The following is a 21,849-nucleotide window of genomic DNA, read 5'->3' on the forward strand; positions in this document are numbered from 1 at the left end:
CGGAGCTGTAACGGGTACGCGCGGGAGGAGAAGAAACCGCCGCCGCCCTCCTCGGCGGGCGCGGAGAAGCCGCGCGTCCCCCCCGGCTGCGGCGGCGGCCTGGACGGCTGGCGGGGCGAGCGGCCCCGCAGCGAGGAGGACAACGAGCTGAGCCTGCCCAGCCTGGCGGCCGCCTACACCACCATCCTGCGCTCGCTGGGCGAGGACCCCGAGCGGCAGGGGCTGCTCAAGACGCCCTGGCGGGCGGCCACCGCCATGCAGTTCTTCACCAAGGGCTACCAGGAGACCATCTCGGGTAGGGGCCGCGGGGCGACCCGGGGGGCGGGCACCGCCGAGCCTGCGGGCCGCTGCCGGGGGGGCCGAGCCCCGGCTTGCCCGGCTGCTCCGGGCGCTCGTGCCCGCCGCTCTCCGCGCCGCTGACGGCTGAGCTGGAGCAACAGCCCGAGCCGGGGGGGTGTTTTGGGGGCGGGGGTTGCCCCGCTTAGCGCTTTCAGGCGGTTCCCAGGTGGAAGCGCAGCCGCGACCCGCTGGCGCCTGGCGGCTGCCCCACCACTGCATCCCCTGCCTGAAGTTGCCTGCCTGTGAGGGGAGAACACAGGTGGGAACCACTGGCCTTGCTGGTGTTTCCCTCTTGCCTCCTCTCTCCCTCCCATCCAGCTGTGTGTGTGTGCGAGGGGAGGTTTTGTTTGTTTGGTTATTTTTAACTTCATGCTGCTAAAGTTCACGTGTTCTTTTAAACTTGTGTGGTGCTGGCTGGAGTGCCTAARGCAAGCGCTTGTTTCCGCTCCTCTGGGGCAAACTTTCAAACTCTGGAGTTGGGAGTTCGTTGTATCTTTGTCCAGCCCAACTAGAAGGTGTGCTCAGAGGTGAAGGAGGAGCACTTCTTTTCCTATTACAAGATGTAAATTCTCTGAATACTCTCAGAAAGTGTCCTGTTCTGTTAGTGCTTTTTATCAGGTCAGGCTTTTCCATGCTGGGAGCGAAACTTGAGGAAGTGAGATGAGGCGGTTGGAGAGATCCCTGCGCCACCTCGGGGGCTGAGTGCTGGTGTGGAGAGGTACTCTAAGCTCTCATTGCTCCCCCGGATGAAGATCTTCACAGCTTGGTGGCTGTGGGCTGTCCCTGAGGATACGAGGAGAAGAAGCTACTAGGTTTTGGTCTCCTTTTCATCACCAGAAACTCTGAATTTGTCCATTGGTTCCAATGCTGAGTGAATCCTATTTGAAGATTTGGTTTTATATCAAATGAAACTTTCTCTTTTTCCTAGCCTTTTCCTAGCCTTTCTGTGAAAGACTGCACCCTTTACAGATAATACAGGCTTGGGAAACTAGGGAATTCCCCCTTTCACTCCCTGTCAGGAGGAAAGGCAAGTTCCTGTTAGTGGACAGAGATATCAGCACTGACAGCAGGGAGTCTTTTGAATGCRACTCAGAAATGAGCTGAGCATGCTCTGCTTTCCTGAGTACAACTTTGGAGTACTGACCCTGCCCCCAAACTGCATTAATGTTGTATCTGAATGGAAAAAGCCAWACTGTCCAGTCTCTGATGCCAGCCATGAGCAAAGGACCTTCAAGTCCAGCTTTCTGCTAACCCAGTGTATTTCATAAATACACTGTGCTCTAACTTGTAAGCTGTCTTGTTTGTTTTTTCTCACTTTTCAAAATTGTTGCCTCTTCTAAAACCTAATTGCCTCTAACTTCCAGCATTAATTTACTCATGGCCAGTTTATACTCCTGTGCCAATATTGTCTCTTAACTTTTCTTTGCTCATGATAGCATTTGTCCCTTAACCCTTGTTTTGCAAATCAGGTTTTCAGGTTCCCAATTGAAAATAGACTCTGGATTGCATTGATCATCTTGGTTCCAGTCAGACCTCTTTGTTTCTGTCCTGCAAAGTATTGTTGAGAAGAGGTTTCATCAGGGACTTGGCATAATACTTCTCTACTGAGAATAACTTCCCTGTTGCATTTTGGATTGCATTTGTCTTTTCATTGCTGTATAACACAGGAGGTTTCATAGTCATCCTGCCAGTCTCTAGCGGAAGGATTTTTTTTAGTGATAGTCTGAGCATGAATTTTCATGTTGAACCTGAATGAGGCTGCTTCCTATTGTAAAACTGACTTATCTTGCTGCCTGTCGTGTGTGCAGAGCCAGTTAAGGCAGACTGATTCCCTCTGCCTTTTTAATACCTTCTTCCTTCTGCTCCAGTGTGGATTCTTGGAGATCCTGATTTCTCAGAGCTGAGTAGATCTGAATAGTCCCCTCTCCTCAGTACGTATAATGGGGGAGAGCTGTATTTTTATACACACACACACACACACACACACACACATATACCCACAAACACACACATGGAGCTAGTGGCTGTACTCTTGGACTGCCTTCTTCCAAATGCAAAATGAAATCGTGATATCAACCTCTGTTCCTGTGTCAGCTGGGGAATCTTTTTTTACTTTCCAGCTGCTCCTGTTTTCCAATGCAATACTGTGCTTTCAATCTATCCACTCTTATTAGCAAAACAGGAGAAAAGAGCTGTAACTGAAGGACAAATCCTTGCTAGCTAGCAGCTAGCAAAATGACTAGTAGATGAGGAGCTGGCTGTGAGAGCTGATGTGGCGGTAACTTACACTTGGGAGATCCTTAAATGCTTTGTAAAACCTATGAAATCTTTGGGAGTGATGCTGACTGTGGACCTGCAGCTCTGCCCGCTTGCCTCTGCTGCATCTTAGCGTGCCGTTCGCTTGGTTATGCCAATACGATTGGCTGCATAGCGAGGCTGTGAACTGCACCAGGAACTGGCTTGTAAAAGAACMAACTCCACTTTATATACTCTGATTCCTCTTCTACCTCATTCAGTTCCTTAATCTGGAGCTGTCTGCATGTTCAGGGGTTAAGGCTGTGATTTATTGGAGGTTTAGGTATGAGTTCAAGTCATACCTCTCACTCAGCAGAAGGTAACTGCTATACCTGAAATGATGGGACTTACAAGAATCACAGAACATTTCTCAAGTGCAAGCTCTATGTTGTGATTGTGTAAGTGCAGAGCCAGGGGCAAGATGTTGCAACAGGCACCTGACTTCACCTGGCCCTATAGCTGAGCTCCCAACCCTCCCTGGTAGGTGAAAATATTGTTGCCTGACTGTGCAGCCAGAGAAGAGTGACAAAACCAAAGCCATGGAAGTAAATGTTAAGTATAACTGCAGGCTTTAAAATCAGTCTTCTGTATTTTTCTAGGTGGGATATCTATTTTATATAAGCAAAGGAAAGTAACTCCCACTTCTGACAACATTTTAATTTGCCATGCAAGAGCCAAAAAAGCTTTGTGGAAGTTTTATTCCCAAATTATTACATCTAGTGGAGGTTGGTTGAAAACTGTAGGTTTGCAGCATTTAAAATACTTGATTCAAACTTCACTCACTCTGAGTGAGARCATACGATGCGTTGTGCCTGGTTATAAAACTAAGCAACTTGATTGCCTTGAATGCTGCCCACTGCTCTTAGAGGTTAGCCATTTGAGTGGTTTTTAGCTCTTACTTATGACTGAATGTTCCTGAGTGCAATCAGGTTGTCGGAAGCTTTTGGATATGGTGAGGGATTGCCTGCTTTGCAGTGATCTGCCTTCTGTGGTGGTGGAAAGAACACGGTGCTGTTAGTGGAGTCCAGTTTAACTCCRTAGTGTTTTCTGAAGCTATTGATCTAAAATGTAGTTTGCACAGAGTCGGCAAACATTTTTCTTTTTTTAAACCTTACCTGATAATTCGCCCTAAGAAATATTTTTCTTAATCTGGTTGGTTAGGGTGTATCTGAGAATGATAATACACCTGGGGCATGCTTAAATGTGCTAGGTAACTGTTCTCCCTTCCAAGGTATCTGTGTTTTGCTTCCAKGATGCCTGATCATACTTTTTTGTAGTTTCCATACCTTAATTTGAAGTGATATGGGGAAGGTCATATCCAAGTTCTGTTTCTTTTTTCCATTCATATTTCCATGAGTAGCAAAGATGATTCTGCTGTTTCCAGTCTCTGCTGTATACGTTTTGTAGCTTGTTTTTGATAGTGCAGAGTAAGTATTCCTGTTTTGCCTCCTCTCTGCTAACTATGTTCTGCATCCAGTCAGGATAGTGTATTTCAGTGTTATTAGAAGTTTGCTTACTAGGTTTCTAAATCTGGCTCTTGTTACTCTTCCTAGATTGTATTTACTCCCATTATAATCCTGGCTTTACTAAAGACTTCAATCACTTGCTCTTTCTCTGACAAAAGGTATTCAAATGCATTGATCTCAATTCTATAGTACTGGAAATAAAACCTCCATTGAAGGAGGAAGTATGCTTACAGTGATCTGAAGTAAAGTCTRTTTGGGGAGCAGACTTTAAAATGCTGGCTGCTCACACTTGGGCGTGCATGTAGACTAATGGCCATTACAATGAAACATCTTGAACTTCCTATCTTGGCAAGACTGGCAGAGTAGACCAAAGGATACCAAAAGTCTGTCTTATCAGCTTTGTGCAGTGCTTGTCTTGCATTTTTTCTTTTCTTGAATGAGAGTCAGATTTATCAGCTCTATGCTCCTGGGAGAAAAATTGTATGTAACAAATAGTAACCTATACTCATGGTAAATAAAGGTAAGCTTGACTGTTAGTAGCTGGTTGCCTTTGTGTCATCTATTGAGGAATTATCTGCCACACAAAGACTAAACCTTAAAAGATCTCTCCCTCACTTAAAGGCTTAATGCCACACTCAAAGGTGGTGTCTGAGAGACTAGATAGACATTACAAAGGACAAGTGCGTGCAAATACAGTAAATGAGTGGATAAATGGAAATACAAGATTGTAGACAGTACTAAATTGTAACTAAAGCTGGAAACATCTAAGTCCATCTTGCTAAACAGAATTAAATGGTGAGTTACAGAAGTGGCAAGTGTCAGTGATGCTAGCTTTGAAAGGCACAAGTAAAGGAGCTGCTTCTGATTGTGCAGAACAGTAGGAAACATCAGACACAGGGTTCAGTAAGCTCCCTACAACTGCAGTAGAAAGTTAACTTGTTTTCAATGTAAACACTTTAAACAAAACAGCATGTTCGTTAAATGGTGTAGTTGGTAACAGCAGTGTTGGTTRTAAGTAAAAACTGCAAGACTTCTTTGGTCAGTACATTAGCATTCAATTATGCTGGCAGATTCAGCCCTTTTAATAGGGAAATGAAAATCAGAAATACTGAGGAGGAGAGCTTGCTTTCTCAACCTTTATGGTTTGAAAGGCTGCATGTACATTTGATTTCCCTTGAAGCCAGCTACTAAGTGACTTTACTGTGTGGATTTTATTTTAAAGCAAATAATACTTATGTCTAATGCTAGTACACTATCACCTGAATTGTGTGCATCTGGCATTTCCTTTCTCTCATTAGTTCATGTACTTTTCTATGGAGAAAACTGAATAAATACAAGTTTAATACTTCTGTTTTCACCATCTTGTCTCTGGATTTGGTATTTTGACAGATGACAGCAATGGAGTAAGCTCCTAAGTTTTCAAAGCCTACCCAGTTTGCCATGGAGGAGAAGAGATGTTAAACATCACAATGTAAAAATAGACAGGCAGTGCGTTAAACAAGCAGGGTTGTTTGCTCAGCAGCGCTGCCCTTTGCTAAGAGCTGGTGAGTTATTTTGTTCTTTCCTGTTACTAGAAACAAGATGCTGCTTGTTCTCTTGTTTTTCATAAACAAGATACTTAAACTAATAGCAGTTTAGACTATCAGCATTATTGGTGGTATGGCCATGCCTTGTTTCTCATATAAAAGGTGGGAGAGAGGCAGAATTGTTCAGACTAAGATTCTTGTTTTTCCCCCTCAACCTTCACCACCAAATGGAATACTTAAGTGAAACTTATTTCTACTGGGAACTAGGACTCTAGGACTTTCCAGTATTATTTCCCTCCATTAATACTTAAGTAATACTAGGTTTACTAAAATTGTTTGGTGTTTTGTCAGGAATCTATTAAATCTTTTAACCTCTATCTGCTCTAGAATCTTACCTACTAAGGATACTCTATCTTTTCATGTTGCTTTTCCAAAGCATTGTTTCAACTTTACTTTTTCTTTCAATTTCAGTGGTGTGTGTGGATTGGGGGCTTTCAGTACCTTGTATGACATGAGACATTATGAAACAGTTAGAAAATATTTTTTAGTGAGTGTCTCCAAAACCCTGCTTTCCCTTAACTAATAAATGTATCAGTGTAAGACCACTTTTAGAACCTAATCTTGGCTTCATCCAAGAGTCTCGCTGATCTTTTGCTCAATAACTATTACAGACAGTAGTCTGTAATAACTAATTTCTTGAATCTCACTGCAGCATGGAAAACCTTTTCTAGGAAAATAAATGAATTCATACAAATGTTGCTCAGAACTAGTTGAATAACAGTATTTCTTTTCCTCAGTCTTTGCTTTCTCCAAAATGTGCCTTAAATTATACATCTGGTGCAACTCTGTTTCTAGTAACTGAGAAGTTCAGCTTTGTTTTTGAAGCAAATGTTCCTGTCTGAAACTGAACTTCATTTCCAGTCCTCTGGCATGGCAATGATGACTAATAGTTCACAAATATTTCACAAACTTGTAAATTCTTCTTTGTCTGAGGCTTAGTTTTCCTTCCTGTTAAGAAGGTACATCATGGCAAGGAAGCTACATGGTACTAATGCCTATTTAATTCTCTGCAGCTTTTGAACTCTATTGCCTGTTAAACAGTGATGTTACAGGTTAGGCTGCTTCTTTCTGGAGCCCTTCAAGACTGCTTGAAGCAAATAGCAATTCTGCTGTGAAGTTGGCATAACAAGAACATTCCTGCTCCTGGCTACCTGAAGTCAATTTTCTGTAGCAGTCTACATTCTTACATAGATAAGTGTATGGTAGTATGATTCTCTACTCTATATGCATAACAAATTCCACAAAGGAAGTGTTTCAGTACTGAAAGGCTGTAGCAGTTTTTTTGTTGCTTGTCTGGAATATTTTAACTGCAATTGTTCTGTAATGTAACACAAATAAATCTCAGTTTTGACTTTACTTATAACTACTTACCCAGCAGCATCTGAAAGCTTTACAGCAGTTTCCTTATAGATGATTTAATCCGACTCTGTAGCTCATTGATTTCCCCAGCATACAATTAGCTTTTAGAAGTTTTGTGCTTCCTGCTGTATGTAGATTATGTTTGTGTTCAGATTTTTCATAATCTTGAAACAAACTTTTACCCAGAAAAGGCAGTCAGAGGTACCTGCCAACATATATCATCTCATTGTACTGTAATGAATGGTTAGTTTTTGGTCTCTGGCTACATCATATTGCTCTTCAGGAGCATCTTCCGAATCATTACTCGTTCTTACTTCTTACATGCAAGATCTGCTGCAACTGATTTTTGAGAGTCAGGTTTTGCTTCTGGCAGAGCAGAACCTAACTGCAGCCTGTACTTCAGTCTGCTCAGAATGATGAGACTTGGTATCCTGCAGCTTCCTGCTCACCCTGATAACATGTCTGTGACAGAAGGCCTGAACCTGTTCCTAAGAGGGTCTCTGCCTGGTGCAATGTGGTGGTGGTGGTTATGGGGAGGTTGTGGGTTACCAGAGAGAACATGAAGGCTGTAATGAGAACAGCCTGGAGCCACGTGGTGGGCTAAGGAAAACTGTGCTTTTATCCTCTRCCAGGATGGGTCAGCTCAAGGAGCAGTATAGTAACCCTCCGAGACTGCCTCAGTACTCCTGATGCTGAGCAGTCCTCAGCTTGATTCCTCTACTGTATCTGCGATGCGATGCTCAGGGCAGTGTTTGACTCCTGAAGCTGTTCTACAGTGAGCGTACTTCTGAAAACTTGACGAGGGCTCAGCTATACAGCTACACTGACGTTTTGCTTATTGAGAAGCAGTGCAGACTAAATGATCCTTGAGCAGTGGGGCAACTTAAAGCTTTAGTGAAGTAACTTAAGACAGAGTGAAAGCAATCTACAAACATTTCAGTCTTCTGTTTCACAGGCATAGTCAAAAGCAGCCAGAGAATCCGACATCTGAAGTGCTGTGAAGCTGATGCAGTGCTGCTCTGCAGTGTGCTGTGATCCTTCTTTCCCTTCACCTACTGGGCCAGCTGCTGGGTGGGCATTTTATCTTTGCTTGCCAGAGGTGCTTTTGCTTTCCTGTGTCACGTTAAAGCCATGCAAATAGTTTCTATAGCAACAGGTCTTCTTGCTTAGCTCTGACGCAAAATCCTGAAAGGTCTCTTGTTCTGTGTCTTCATCCAATTCTGATTTTTTTTTAATCAACTTTCTCTTTGAAGATAGAGGATAAAAAATCAGGAGTTACCTTGCAAGAGAGGTCATTGTTTATTTTTTAACAACACTCTGAAGTCTCTACAACAGGACCTGAACTCTAGGTCAAAGGAAAAATCACCTGAAATAACCTAGAGATTGCCCTGACTGTACATCTAATGTTTGTTCTTGTTGTGTTACGTATTTTTATCCAACTCTTAGCTTTTCATTAATATGATGTGTTCAGGCTTAGGGGCTTAAGTAGTAAATTCCCTTAGGTTTTCTGAGGTGGTGGAGAGCACATACAGTGTTTACAGTCTCCTTTGGCATGTAGTTTGGGCTCTGTGGCAGTACTGAAGCATAGCTGTATTGCAGTCRTGACTAGTAAAATCTCAGAGAGGGCAGTTATCACCGAGGGGCCAAGGGGCTAGCTAAGAACATGTCTGTTGTCTTGCTCAGAAAACAAACGCAAGTCATATCCTCTTACTGACGTGGAGGATTACGTAGATGGTACTTGGAGGGAATAAAAGGGTCACTTCCCTGGAGAGTAAAGTGGGTTTTTTTTAGTGTTTTTTTTTGTTGTTGTTTTTGTTGTTGTTTGTTTAGTTTTTTTGCTTAAATAACTTGTTGAGGAGGAGCACATCTTCTGATCTGTAGGTGTCTTGCTTTGTTAGGAAACCAAACTAGGAGAATTTACTTCTGGCCTTCCCTTCCCCTGAAAGTCCTGTGGACTTCTACATTTTTGCTGTGAAGGATCTGTTGTTCCAGGAAGAAAGAATGGAAAAGGTACAGTCAGATTAGACGGGCGGGTAAGTATTTTAGAACTGGAAGATGTAACCAATATAAAATCGTCACACTTGCACTGTGTGAGTTGGAAAAGGCCTGGGAGGAAGACAGCTTGCCCTCAGTGACAGAAAAAGTAGTCTGGAGTTGGAGCAAACATTTGGGGGCCTCCAAATGAGGAAATTCAGAGGAAAGTAATCAAGCTAGTGAAGTAAGCAGCATGGCCTAGTAGATGGAACATAAGAACAAGGTAAGAGATATGAATTTGTCCCTAGCTTTGCTTCTGGCCTGTTTAATCTGAGGCCCTGTTTCCCTTTCTGTCCTTTTGTCTCTYGTAATCTATCTGTAATATGTGCTGCAGGTTGTTGGGACCCTGTTAGTAGTTGATGCTATTGCAAATTGCATGTCTACAAAAATAAAAGCCAGGCAAAGTTAGATAAAACACTTGCCTCTCTGCACAAGGGTCTTTGTCTCCCCCCCCCCCCCCCGCAAAGAGCAGTGATAGGATGCATAAGGCTGAAAGCAGTCCATGAAAACCTCGTAAATTTTATCCCCCCCCCCCCCCAAAATATATATATATATATATCCAGTGTGATTACTGAAGAGCAGTGCTGGGATAAGACAGCACAGCATCTTGTTGCAGCTACTTTTGCCCAGATCTCTTGCTGTCAACAGAAGACTCAGATCTCAAGGGAGAGGAGTATGGACATCCAGACTTTGGGCTATCCTTGCTTTCAGGAGAACAGGCTTGTAAAGCGTGTGCAGGAAGGATTCCAGCAGGATATGGAGGACTGGGGTGCTTGTCTAGCACCATAGCTGTTCAGGCAGGGAGTCCTGCCTCCTGTCCCAGCTTCTGTTTTGCCTTTGTTCCCCTCTATCATCTGACAGTTGTGAAAGGCTTATTGGAAGGGCCCGACCGTAAGCTTGTCTCTCTTTGTGTGTTCTGGCCCCTCTTCTCAAGCGATAGCTGTTACTGACTTAAAATCATCAGAAATTGTTGCAGGCGTAACTGCAGAAGATACATAGCTGATCAGGTATCATCTGTGATCTGGCTGCAGTTTGCTGCTAATGTTCAACATATCCAAGGTGTAAAATTGGCAAGGTCTATATAAATGAAAGGTGCAAAGCACCCTGCAGCCTTATGGTTATGTTCTTGAAACATGGGTCTGTTTACTTACATGCCTCCAAAACTCCCTGTGCATTGCACAGACTACTATGACTCTGAGTTGTAGCCTGAGGAGGGGAGTTACGCAAGAAGGATGACCTTTGTGTTCCTGCTCAATTGCTTTAGCTATGGGAGCGATGCGTTTTGTCCCTGAAGTGGCCTATGTGAGACTTCATAGGTCACTTCTTTTTTTTTCCAGCTTTAAAGTAGGTCTAACAGTGCTCTCGTAATACAACACAGTTCTTCAGCACAGCAACAGATTACTTAGATGAAGTCTGTAAGAATCTATCACATATATTTAAAAGCTATGTATGTTTGACAGCTTCTGAGTTGAAGCTCCTTCTGTTGAGCTAGACGGGGCCTTACGCTGTGTTGCACGTTACTATGGCTTGTAATGAGAACGTGGCCCTTCTTGACTGTTCTGAACAGTCTGCTCTGTGCGTGTACTGACGTAAATCCATATCTAATATCAGGCTCTGATACGCTCCCAGCAATACTGGTCTAAGCCAAGCTGGTGGTCTAATAACATAGCAGTCACTTTAGAGGTGCTTCTTGGATCTATTTGGATTTTGTGTTAATAATGCTGTGCATAGCAGCAGGTTTCATAGAAACACTGTTTGCCTTTCTGCTGTGGAAATGGCAGATTTGCAGAGTGCTCTGGGAGGGATGGAAGAACTAGATGGCTGCTCTCACTCTTTTTCCCTATCTTTGGATTCTGCTGTGCTTCAGGTTCTGGCTATTCCTGGCTGCTCATCGTAATACAAGTTCATGGTGCTTCCTATATACACAAAAAGATATTATGCCTCTGCTGCAGTGCTCGGCGTAAACGAGACTCTAAAATTTGAAGAACAGAAAATCTTTTGCCTGCATAAAGCTGTTCTCTGGCTTCTTTCATGTCCTCCATTCCCTACACTCTGACCAGCCTGAAAATCTTGTGGGGTTCAGCCTCGCTGTTTTCCAAGTTGTCAGCACTTCTAAGGAAGGAATGTGAGTTGCAGGCAGAGTATTGTGCACACAGTTTCCAGGGTTACCTGTGTAGTGCTGATAGGCAGGCAGGAAATTAAAATGCTCCATGAGGATGATACGTTATCGACAACAGATGGTAGCCATTAGGTGTACGTGCATGTCAGGGGAAGGCATAAAGGCAAATAGAGCAGATGCAGCTATTGAATTTCTGTAATCATCACTGAAGGTGACAAGTTCCACTTTGGATTGAGCTGGGCAGTCCCTGAGCCCCATGATTTCTCTTCTGGACATGCTCTGTGTGACCCTGACGGTTCTTGGAAGCGATTCCAAGTAGTCAGTGTGGTCTCAAGTTATTTGTTTGCAGAGTTTTTTTGCTAAACAGCTCTTCTATGCAGCTAGTGCTAGTTCTCTCTTGAAAAATGCTCTCTCTTACGTTGGGGCAGCTGTTCTACTGCTAACCTCTTCAAACATGGTCCAGCTCCCTGCAGCCTTTGTGGAGACTCTGCTGATCTGCTATAACCTGTGTCAGGTGGGAATTGTCAGAGGACTGCTAAATCTTGAAAATAGATGGAGATTTGTTTGCTGACCTTTGAGACTAGCAAAACCCCAAGCCCTTTTATTGCTGAAGGAACTGTCTCTTCCTTCTGTTTTTTTTCATATTTTTTGTTAACTCTGAAACATAGAGCTAAGCTGGAGTATGCATCTGCATGCCTACTTGCTGTACAGGACACAGCACATTTCTCCCTGATCTGTGACTACAGATCGGTGTATTTTAGATGTTTGTGTATGCTTGCACAGATGCTAGCTGGTATGTTTTAGGATAGAACTGGAGAGTATGATATTTGGATACAAAACTTCCTTGAAGATAGTGATGTTCAAATGTGTGAAGAAATAACTGAGGTGGCTCAGCTTTTCTCTAAGCTCAGGCTGAGCTTTGCTTGTGGTACACGTAGGCATATGAAAGCCTACTTCTAGATGTATTCTCCTGTTCAGCAATGGCTTTATCAGCTGTAGTTTCAATTAATCATAAGATGCCTGTAATTCTGCAAAGGCTAGGCTTTTTCAAACCTGGCACAAGCTAATACAATTTTAATGAAGCACCATAGACTTTCTCTCAGCATAGCACATAGGGAATCTGACGTAGCATTGTGCTGGTTGCATGATCTTTTGCAAACCAAAGCAAGGTTGCATTGTTAATCCATAGTTCTCTCCCTAAACCTCTCTTAACCCCCAAATCTGTAGTTTTGAGATAGCTACATGTGTTATGAGCTTTCTCAGTTACTGACTGGAAGAACTTTCCATGCTTGTGCATATAACTTTTTTTAATACAAGTGTTTAATTTCAGATGTTCTGAATGACGCCATCTTTGATGAAGATCATGATGAGATGGTAATTGTGAAGGACATAGACATGTTCTCGTTGTGTGAGCATCACCTCGTTCCATTTGTTGGAAAGGTAACTCTTCCTCACAAAATAAATCCTGAAATACAGGGTAGGAGACCTAAAGTACATGCAAAAGACTTTGCACCTGGTTTTTTCTTTAAAGCTATAACTATTTATCACTTATGGCTATGAGTTCAGAAGTTAATCCTTAGAATACAAATGAAGAGGACCTTCTCAATGCAAGTTTTATTTGTCTTTAAGCCCATAAAACATAATGCTCAGCCCTTCCTAGTCTAAATAATCTAATGTTTTCTGACATTTTGTATCAAAGCTCTTGGTGAAGCAGCAGTAAGCCTTAGGGGCAGACATCTGATATTAAACCAGCTCACCCTGCACAGTGGCTCTGGTCTGTCACGGATTATACTACTGGCTTAGAGCTGTCTAGTGCACATTCATATAAGGAACCCCTGCAAATGGAACAAACTTCTGACTAGCAGCACTGTCTTAAATAAGCAAGCACAGTCAGAAGGGCTGTAGTCAAAAATGACTAGCAGGAGGCCACTTCGGGTGGAATTCCCATAAAAGGGGCTTGTGTATCAGATGATGTTGAAATGTTAGTGTCAGCTTTAAAAGTTCTTAAGTTAGGCACTGTAAACTTGATGAAGCGTTTGGAGTTGGAAATCACTTCTGCCAAATCTCAGCCTCTTCACTCCCACATTAGCACAGGAGGATGGAGCTTATTTTAATCCTTTTGTTTTACCATAAAGTACTCATAGGCTGGCAAGTGCTTCTCTTCTGTAAAATTTGATCATTGCCATGTATGTTCCAAGTATACTGTCGCTCAAAAACAAAGTACTTGAAGGGAAACCACTTACTTAGTTAATGTGGTCACCTCAGTTTTATCTCCTTTCTTTCCTTGCTGTTAGTATTTTATACTGGAAAACAAAGTAACTTCTCGGTTACACATACTGTGTGTATTCTTTTCATTACTTCTGCGGCTATATATGCATTCTTTTTACATCTAGCTGTTAGCCTGTGTGGTTTGGAGAAATCTCCTCGCAGACACCGAATTGGTCCTGCTCGTATAATGGTCTGCTAAATGACTTGGTATGCCTCTAAATATTCTCAGACTAACCATTCTCCTGTTGGGTATATCGAACAGGCTGCAAATACTGATCAATAGGTTGTGTATTTGCAGCTTTATTTTAAAAATTAAAATTCACAAAGTTGCTCATATGGGGAACAGGATTCAACGCTTATTTCTAAGTTATGTCTCTTTCTTGATCTGAAATGTTTCATGTCTTTCAGGTGTCAGTGGGTTGATTACCCAACAGAAGTGATAGGAATGAGCAAGGTAGCCAGGTAATTAGGGGCACTATGGTACCTCTATTGCAGGTACAGCAATACAGGATGCTGAGATGGGGCCTCTAGGCAAAGCCCTAAGAGAGAATCGATAGCTGATACTCTCCTACTATATCTTGGGTAATCTTTCCAGTCTCTGGTACAGTGGCATAAATGCTGGTTTACAGTCTGCTACTACTGTAAACTCACTTGAATTCAGTAGCCTATGTTGCTTTCTAAAACAAGAAAATAAATACTTTCCCCTCCCCCATCCAAACATTTGTCTACACAAGATCTTATTTCAGCCTAGTCCGGTATTAACGTTCAAAAAATCTGCATTCGAGTAGGATGGAAGTTGACTCAATCATACAGTAATCTTTGGCGCTACCAGTAGCGCTTGAGTTGGCCTTAAAAATCAGTAAGTGCAGCCTGGTTTTGGTGGTTAAGTACTTCTTGCCATCAGAACTTTCCCTGAAAATAGTGTAACCTCTCTCACCCTCTTCCGAAACCCATTTTAGGCCTTGAAAGAAAAGCATGTTTATTTTAGATGAGTAGTACTGAGCTGAGTAATAAGAACTGCTATTTGTACCCAAATGTAGTACTTCATAGCATTCCTGAGACTTGGGACGTGAGCCTTGGCTCTTGAAAAGCTGTGATATTTCTCCCTGTCAGAAAACTTATTCTTCACCAGGACACTGATTTTACTAGGCATTTACAGTCTTTGTCAGCTCTGTAATCTTTCAGGCTTGCATGGTGGCATGTCCTTTTCACATGCTGCAATTGTATGAATCCCACTTCTGGATTGTTCCAGAATTAGTTCTGGGGTGAATGCACGTCTCATTCTCGATGCATGAGTTGCACATGCATTTGGAAGTGAGCTTTTTGATTCCGTTAATGGTTGTTCTCCTCTGTCTAGGTACATATTGGCTATCTTCCTAACAAACAAGTACTCGGGCTCAGCAAGCTTGCTAGGTAAGTGTTAATGTAGTGAAAGTGATGCTAATTTGTAAAAAGGATTCCAAGCTGTTCTCACTGTGCTAATCTTTCTAATCTGGTCACCCTCTAAATCTCAGCACACTTTGTGTCCTCAATTTGGATTTAGACCAATCCTCGGCATTTACGGTTTTTGTGAGGAGGACGGATAAGTCTTAGAGCTCTACGTTAATTCATCGGTCGACTGTAGTAGAGCTGTAATGCTTTTGCATGATCGTTGGTGTCTGCAGGGAAACTTCCCCTTTAYGAAGAAGGCAGCTAAAACAACTGGGAATCTCTAGTTATTTGTTTCTTGTATGTATATTGACTCATAAGAGCAAAACCCCAGAACTTCCAAACTGCAAATGAACACAGCATCTCTGGATTTGAATTGAATCTAGAGCTTTCATAGCTCTTAGCTGACTCTTCAGATAAATTTGACATTTCTTTCACTTGAGACCTGGTGAGAGAGCTTCTGGGTAGATTTTTATAGATGAGACTCAGCCTAAGAAACAAAGTAATTATGATACACTTGAGAAACTTGATTGTTACGAAAAATAGATTTTTTCCTCCAGCAAGTTCCCTTGGATCAGTTGCTGAACTGAAATTGTTAAAGTGACGCTTCCTAGTTCTAGTGGGGAGAGGGGTGGTAGAATCTTAAGTAAGCAGATTGTGGGATAACAGAGTGGAAGGGTTTCTTCTGATAAACAGACCTGAGGAGACTGGCTGCAGCTCAAAAAGACCACATAAAACTTGCTTTCATACTTTCCTTGATGCATCTGCTAATCTTGTAGTTCTAGTAACACTGATGAGAATTAACCTTGTAAATCTACATGCCTGCTGGGTTTTCTTAGTGGGTAAGAAATGTGTAGTCTGTGATGCTAAAGTGCTTTAAATTCACTCAGCTTTATTCTGTGCTCTGCACAATGATGAATTTGGTTTGGAAAGGCCCTTGGAGGTCAAGCTGCTATTAATGTAACCTCCCATTACAGGGGGACCATCTTTCCGGAGTGGTTATAGTAGTGGACTTTGGTCTAGTGGTCTGACACTTTAGTCAGGGTGGGCTCTGATTWAAAGGTTGAAACAAGCAGTTCAACACTGAACTTTCATATTTGTTTATTGTGTACTGTACTGGACATACATTCATCTGGAAGAAGTAGTGCCTTTAGCACTTGCTTTTGTTTCTGAAGCGCGTGAATTCAGAATTAAAGATCACTATAGAAATATGTATCAATCAATTTGTGTTTGCACTGATCTTCAATTATCTCTGAGTTGCAGAGGTAAAAAGGAGTTCAAAATTGTCTTGAATGTTTCTTAATGCAAGTGACAATATGGTGCTAAAAGCATATAATTTTCCTACTGTTTCTTCTCCCAGTGTAGAAACATGCTTGGAAACATGCAAGGCTTCCTCCAGTGTGCTTTAAAGGTTAAAACTTGCCTCTTTCAAGTTTAGGGTGAAACTCTCATATATTATAATAATGAAAAGACTAGATTCTTGTATAACAAAATGTTCTCTGTCCTCACTTGCTTTTGAATGCTTACCATGAAAAGAGATTGGTGGGCCAGTCGTACTTCCCTTCCTTGTTCTAGTCAATGCAACTGGTGTTTATACAAAGACTTGAGGCTATTGGTACTGTAGGTATAATCTTTCATAATAGGATTAGTCTAATGTGGTGAGTTTCTGTAGCTGTGGATGACCTGTATTCAGTAAACAAACATCTTTGGATTTTAAGCTCAGGCTTGAAATCCTAATGCAAATAATCCTTTTTGCACATGAGAAGCCCTGTAAGCATGTTTAATACAACTGTAAAAATACCTACCAGCATCAACTTTTTTCTATCCATATATTTAATCTAAATACTATCTTACTTTGTTTGAAATAGTTATAACACAATCGTTTCATTTTTGGAAGGAAGTTTCTGCATATAGTTCTCTCAAAAAAGCAGGCAAGTCTCATTGTCTGAGATGTTTTCTGTTACTAATGCCTYAGGCTGCCAGCATGTATCTGTTTCTTGTCTAGTCTGGCCAGATGGGTATCGAAGCTTTCTTTCTATAGCAACTGCTTTACCTGGCCACTTGACTTGTAATTCCGCGTTTGAGATCTGCGGGAATAACCACTCTAACTCTGTGGATCGTAAGACTTTTCTTTATGTGGATTATAGTACTGTAATAATAAATGATTATGTTATCCTTGCAGTGGATTGTGAACGATGRTGTGATACACTGAGGGAGAGTATCTGTTTTAAATAAAAGCAAACAAACAAAATGCCCCTCACTGTTCTCAGTTAAGTTTGTGGTTAAGTGCAGGAATCCAAAACGTCTGTTGCTCAAGTTCAGAAGCCCTCTAGAAATTCACATATCTGAATTGTCCTTAAAACAGCATTCAGTTTACATTGAGGCAAGAGGAGGTAGTCTGACTTCAGTTCCAGGGTTAGCTTTCAGGAAGTCTTTGGGCATGGATTCCCTTGTAAATGTATGTTTCAGGTGGATGTTGCTACAAATGCTTCAAAAATAACAGCTAAACAAAAGAAGCCATGAGGAGAAGTGACAAGTTTGCCTCTGGAGTGTTTGGTGGGGTGGGGATAAAGCCAACCTGTCACTAAACGTTGTGGTGTGCTAAGGGAAGTCCTCAAGCAGGCAGCGCCCCACCAGAGGCTGAGCAGCAAAATGATGTCACTTGGATTTCCAGGAAGGGCACAGCAGCAGAACGTCACTTACATTTCCCAGAAGGGCACAGATCAGTGCAGTGGGCTCACTTGGTAGTGCAGAGTTAACTGTGAAGATTAGACAATGGTCAGATAGGAATAACTATAACAGATCGTGTTTTCTCTCTTTTTTTTCTCTTTAGGATTGTGGAAATATACAGTAGAAGATTACAAGGTAAATAGCTGATTTTCTTCCTAGTGTGTACAGTCCTTTGCTAGTCAGCTCAGGGTACTAGTAATTAAATTTGCCTAGATGCAGTCTACCTGTAAGTTAGAATGTTAAGAAAAATGCTGTTCTTGACACAGGTGTTTTGTATCTGAGGTGATGTGGAAGGGCTGGATATTTTGCCTCCCTCTGTTGCCATCTCCCCTCTTCCTCTCTGCTTGGACACCTTGTGAAGTACCACTTCTTCCTTCTGAGTTTGACTCTAGAAAACCACTCCTGAAGGAAGAGCGACTGCTTTTGGAGMTGAATACATGAGTTAGGCTCAGCCTAGTTTCATTGACCTGTACTTAAATTTGGCCTGTTCATGGTAATAAAGTCTTAAAGTGACCATTAGGTGTCAGACTGGTAAGTAGAAGGTGCTAGAGCTGTAGGAAATAAAGCTTTGCAGGACATCAGGCTCCCTAATTTGCTTGGTTTTGTTCATATTTTCTTTCCTTAAAAAGGAAATGTAAGTATATGTGTAAGGAGTAAATAATATAGCTCTAACTCCAATTAAAAAATATGCAAAAACTGAAAGAAAGTAAGGAAATTTAACTGCATAAAGGGACACAAGACCTGTTGTAACAAATCGTGGTATTGCAAATTCCTGCAAACATGTGAAATGCAAAATGATTCCCCAAATAAACAAGAATAAAAGGTCTATTCCAATAAACCAAAATACAAGATAGGATCTGCTACTACTACCCAGACAACATATGGAGGAAGARCAGAGCTAGGGCGGATTAGGTCCCCTTGGAAGGGAGAATGCAGTAACTTGATGCTATCCTCTCTCTCCTACGGGTAGTATGCAGATACTAACGGTGCGTTTATGCTAGTTAGGTCTAATACTGATTCTGAACTCTGTCCTCTCAGTCCAGGAACGCCTTACCAAACAAATTGCAATAGCCATCACAGAAGCCTTACAGCCTGCTGGAGTTGGAGTGGTTATTGAAGCAACGTGAGTTACCCAGGGTTGTTCTGTGGTAGTGTTTGGGCTGTGTGCAYGATGGCCTTGTGTGACACCAGCTGCATGCTGCGAAACTGTTGTGTGTTGCCTCTTCAGCTGCTTTAGCTGTGTCCCATGCCTGCCTATGAGGCAGTGTCGGTGCAGGCAGAAGCGATCCTCGCCTGGTTAGGCGAAAGGGGCGGGTGGACTGGAGCCCCTTTGAATGGGGACCTCCTTATCTGCTGCACAGGTATGGTAACCAGCAGTGCAGCTGGCAGCCCCAGCTGAGCTAAGTTCGTGCTCTGCCTTGGTGAGCCTTCTGCTTCCTCAAATGGAGCAGAGTTCGAGCCTAGCAACAGGCAAGTCCCTGGGATCAGAGCACATCCTGGAGCTGTGGAATTTTCTTAGGATCTGAGGAGAGAGGGAAGTGCTCAAGAGTTGAGAATTTAACAGTCTTTTGTGTAGACAAAAGCTGAGGTACTATAGATAGATGTTCAGTCTAAATATGGAGGTTTCATTACTTCCACAGAATTTAGCTGAACCCTGCAAGAAACATGTTTTGCTTTTTGCAGAATTACTTATCTCTTTACAGAGTCTRCCCAGTTTGTTGACTCTCGCTCTCATTTCTTCTAGGCACATGTGTATGGTAATGCGTGGGGTACAGAAAATGAACAGTAAAACAGTAACCAGCACAATGTTGGGTGTATTCCGGGAAGATCCAAAGACCCGTGAAGAATTCCTGACTCTCATCAGGAGCTGAAACTGTGCCATTCTGTAAATGCACTCTGGAGGTTGTTCTGTCCAGTGTCACTGTTCTTATCTGTTTCTACATCTCATTTTTAAACTAAATTGTCGTGAATTGTTGTCATAGTTTTTGTGCAGTGAAAGACTCTTGATGGCAAATGAAAAATTTAATGATGAGGTAGGCTTGTCCTGGATTTCTCATGTTGCTGGTGTCAGAATTACACAGCTTTGAGTGGGGTTTTGAAAATGCTTTTTCATCTGGAACATGAAATATACTGCCATTAGGAGAAAAATAGGGTTTGAGAATGAAATGGATATTTATGATATAGTTCTGTGTAGTAGAATAAATACAGTGCAGCATAGGAAACAATTGAAAGGCTGTGGCTCCTTGTAGGACTGCTTATGTGCTGCAAATACTGTACCACTGCCTGAAAAGGATGGTCCTGAATTATCTCTGACTACATTTTATTACAAATCCTTTGGTGGCTGTTTCARTATCTAGATATGTATGTTATACCTCTTTGAGATGTTACCTCTGGCAGTGTTTTATATTCTTGCTAGTGTGTTTTGAAGTTTGAGAATGAAAAATGCGTTTCTCYTAGCCTCTTAACATGCAGGGAATTAATTGCTAAATGATTCGGGGCACAGCCTTATCTCAGTGCAAAGGGTTTTATGTAGCTTCTTCTCTGTGCCTCAAAATTTCTGACCGTTTTAGCTATCAATTTCTGACTATTTTTTAAGTAAACTTTAACAAGAAAAAAAAAGACCCAGAGTCTGTGTCTGCAAAAAGCTAAGATATCCAAAGATGTTTTTAATGATTTTTATATGTTGGGTTTACTTTCCCAGATTTCCATGGATTTAGTAGACTGAGTAGCTAAAACTAGTCTGGTATTCTGAAAACAACAATTTCTCTTCAAACACTTCGAGATTTGCTTCTGTTAAATGTTGGACCATAGGTAGGCGCTGAAGTCTTGAGTACAGTACGTTGTACCTCTCCTGCCTGTTGTCAAGTCAATTCCAGGCTGCTTCATCCTGAAATTACAACTTATTTCATAAGAGCAATTGAGAAAAGTATTTCCAATGCCATCAAAATGAATTAAACCACATTTTTTGCGTGTATGTGGCAACCTCTGTGTGTGGCTGTGTTGGTACCAAATGTTTCAGTCCACTGGACTTGGCTGAACTTCTTACAAGTTACTGCAATTTTAATGAGTGTTTTGTAACTCTTAATTGGGAAAATATGATGCACAAATGAAAACCACCCTTCTCAAACTAAGTACAGGAAGCAAAACTTAAAATAAAATGTCAACCAGCATGTCAGATGGCTACACTGCACATTCCTGTAGTCATATCTGCATTGCTGAATGTGAACCCAGGATGATCTGTATTCTAACCTAAAAGGCAGTTCCTAGTTAGCAAGTTGGATCTTACTAATTCTTACACATTCAGGATCCTCTTTTCAGCCTATGCTGGAAACAAAGTAAAACTTATGCCAGGCTGAATTTCTGTAGAACCTAAAGAACTTGAAAGAGTATAAATAAGAAAGGCTTTAAAAAAAATCCCCCATCTTTATTTATTGCTGTAATTATCCACCCTTATTTTTGCCAGTAACCTCATGTATTTCATTATACTAACTTTACCTTGAAGACCTTCACAGTATTATTAGGAAAAAAAAAYCCTTTATAATATCCTGTATCCTGGATTCTGTATTGTAAGATGCTACAAAAGTATTTCTCTGCTAGCACAAAGAAGCTATTCCGGACCAGGCTGCAATGTTGCACGTTTATAGTACGCTAACTCTCCGGCTTTTGTTTTCCTTAAATGATTGAGAGTAGGTATTGCCACTTTTGAGTTCAGTTATGTGTTTCAACTAAAAAGCCTTAAATCATCCTTGTCTAAAGTTCAAAGTAAAACTTTTTCTCTTTTTAGCTCAACAGTTGGAAGGAGAGTTTGGGGACCAAAGAGGCACCAACTAATGTTTGTTTCTGTCTGCTTGCGTTAGGTCTGTGAAACTTCAAATATTTGTAAAATGCTGTCTTACTCCTGAGGTAATGAAGAGGTTGCATTTTAACCACTTATCTTTATTCAGGATAAAGTTCATATTGCACCACCAGTTTTTATTTCTGTGACCTGTATTCCTTAAAACATACCATACCTCTCTATACTTGTGGCCTTGGATTTTGTTCACGTTTTTGTTGTTGTAAGATTTGGTGCATTTTGGGGGGAACTATTAGTATTAGTCAAATACATGAGCTTTAACTACAACCAGTGTGTATATATGTATAGTACGTAGAGCCTGCTGTTGTACCATGTAGCGGTCCATTGTCTCTAAAACATTAAAGTGCAGTATTATCCTTTTGAGTGGCAGCA

The 21,849-nt window shown here is 41.7% G+C and overlaps 1 protein-coding gene across 1 annotated transcript in view; it reads left to right on the forward strand.

Annotated features, from left to right (window-relative positions):
- The window catches only part of GCH1 (GTP cyclohydrolase 1), a 25,404-nt gene extending 3,564 nt beyond the window's left edge, over window positions 1-21,840 (forward strand). The window contains exons 3-8 of the mRNA XM_085314979.1: window positions 6-295; window positions 12,529-12,638; window positions 14,824-14,879; window positions 17,728-17,759; window positions 18,663-18,747; window positions 19,369-21,840. Coding sequence (XP_085171105.1) covers window positions 6-295; window positions 12,529-12,638; window positions 14,824-14,879; window positions 17,728-17,759; window positions 18,663-18,747; window positions 19,369-19,495 — 700 coding nt within the window. The 3' untranslated portion in view covers window positions 19,496-21,840. The remainder of the gene's footprint in view (window positions 1-5; window positions 296-12,528; window positions 12,639-14,823; window positions 14,880-17,727; window positions 17,760-18,662; window positions 18,748-19,368) is intronic.
- The last annotated feature ends 9 nt before the right edge of the window (window positions 21,841-21,849 follow it).

The sequence above is a fragment of the Rhea americana genome, unplaced genomic scaffold, assembly GCF_003343005.1.
Source record: "Rhea americana isolate MKP2758 unplaced genomic scaffold, rheAme1 scaffold_42, whole genome shotgun sequence".
Classification (NCBI taxonomy): domain Eukaryota; kingdom Metazoa; phylum Chordata; class Aves; order Rheiformes; family Rheidae; genus Rhea; species Rhea americana.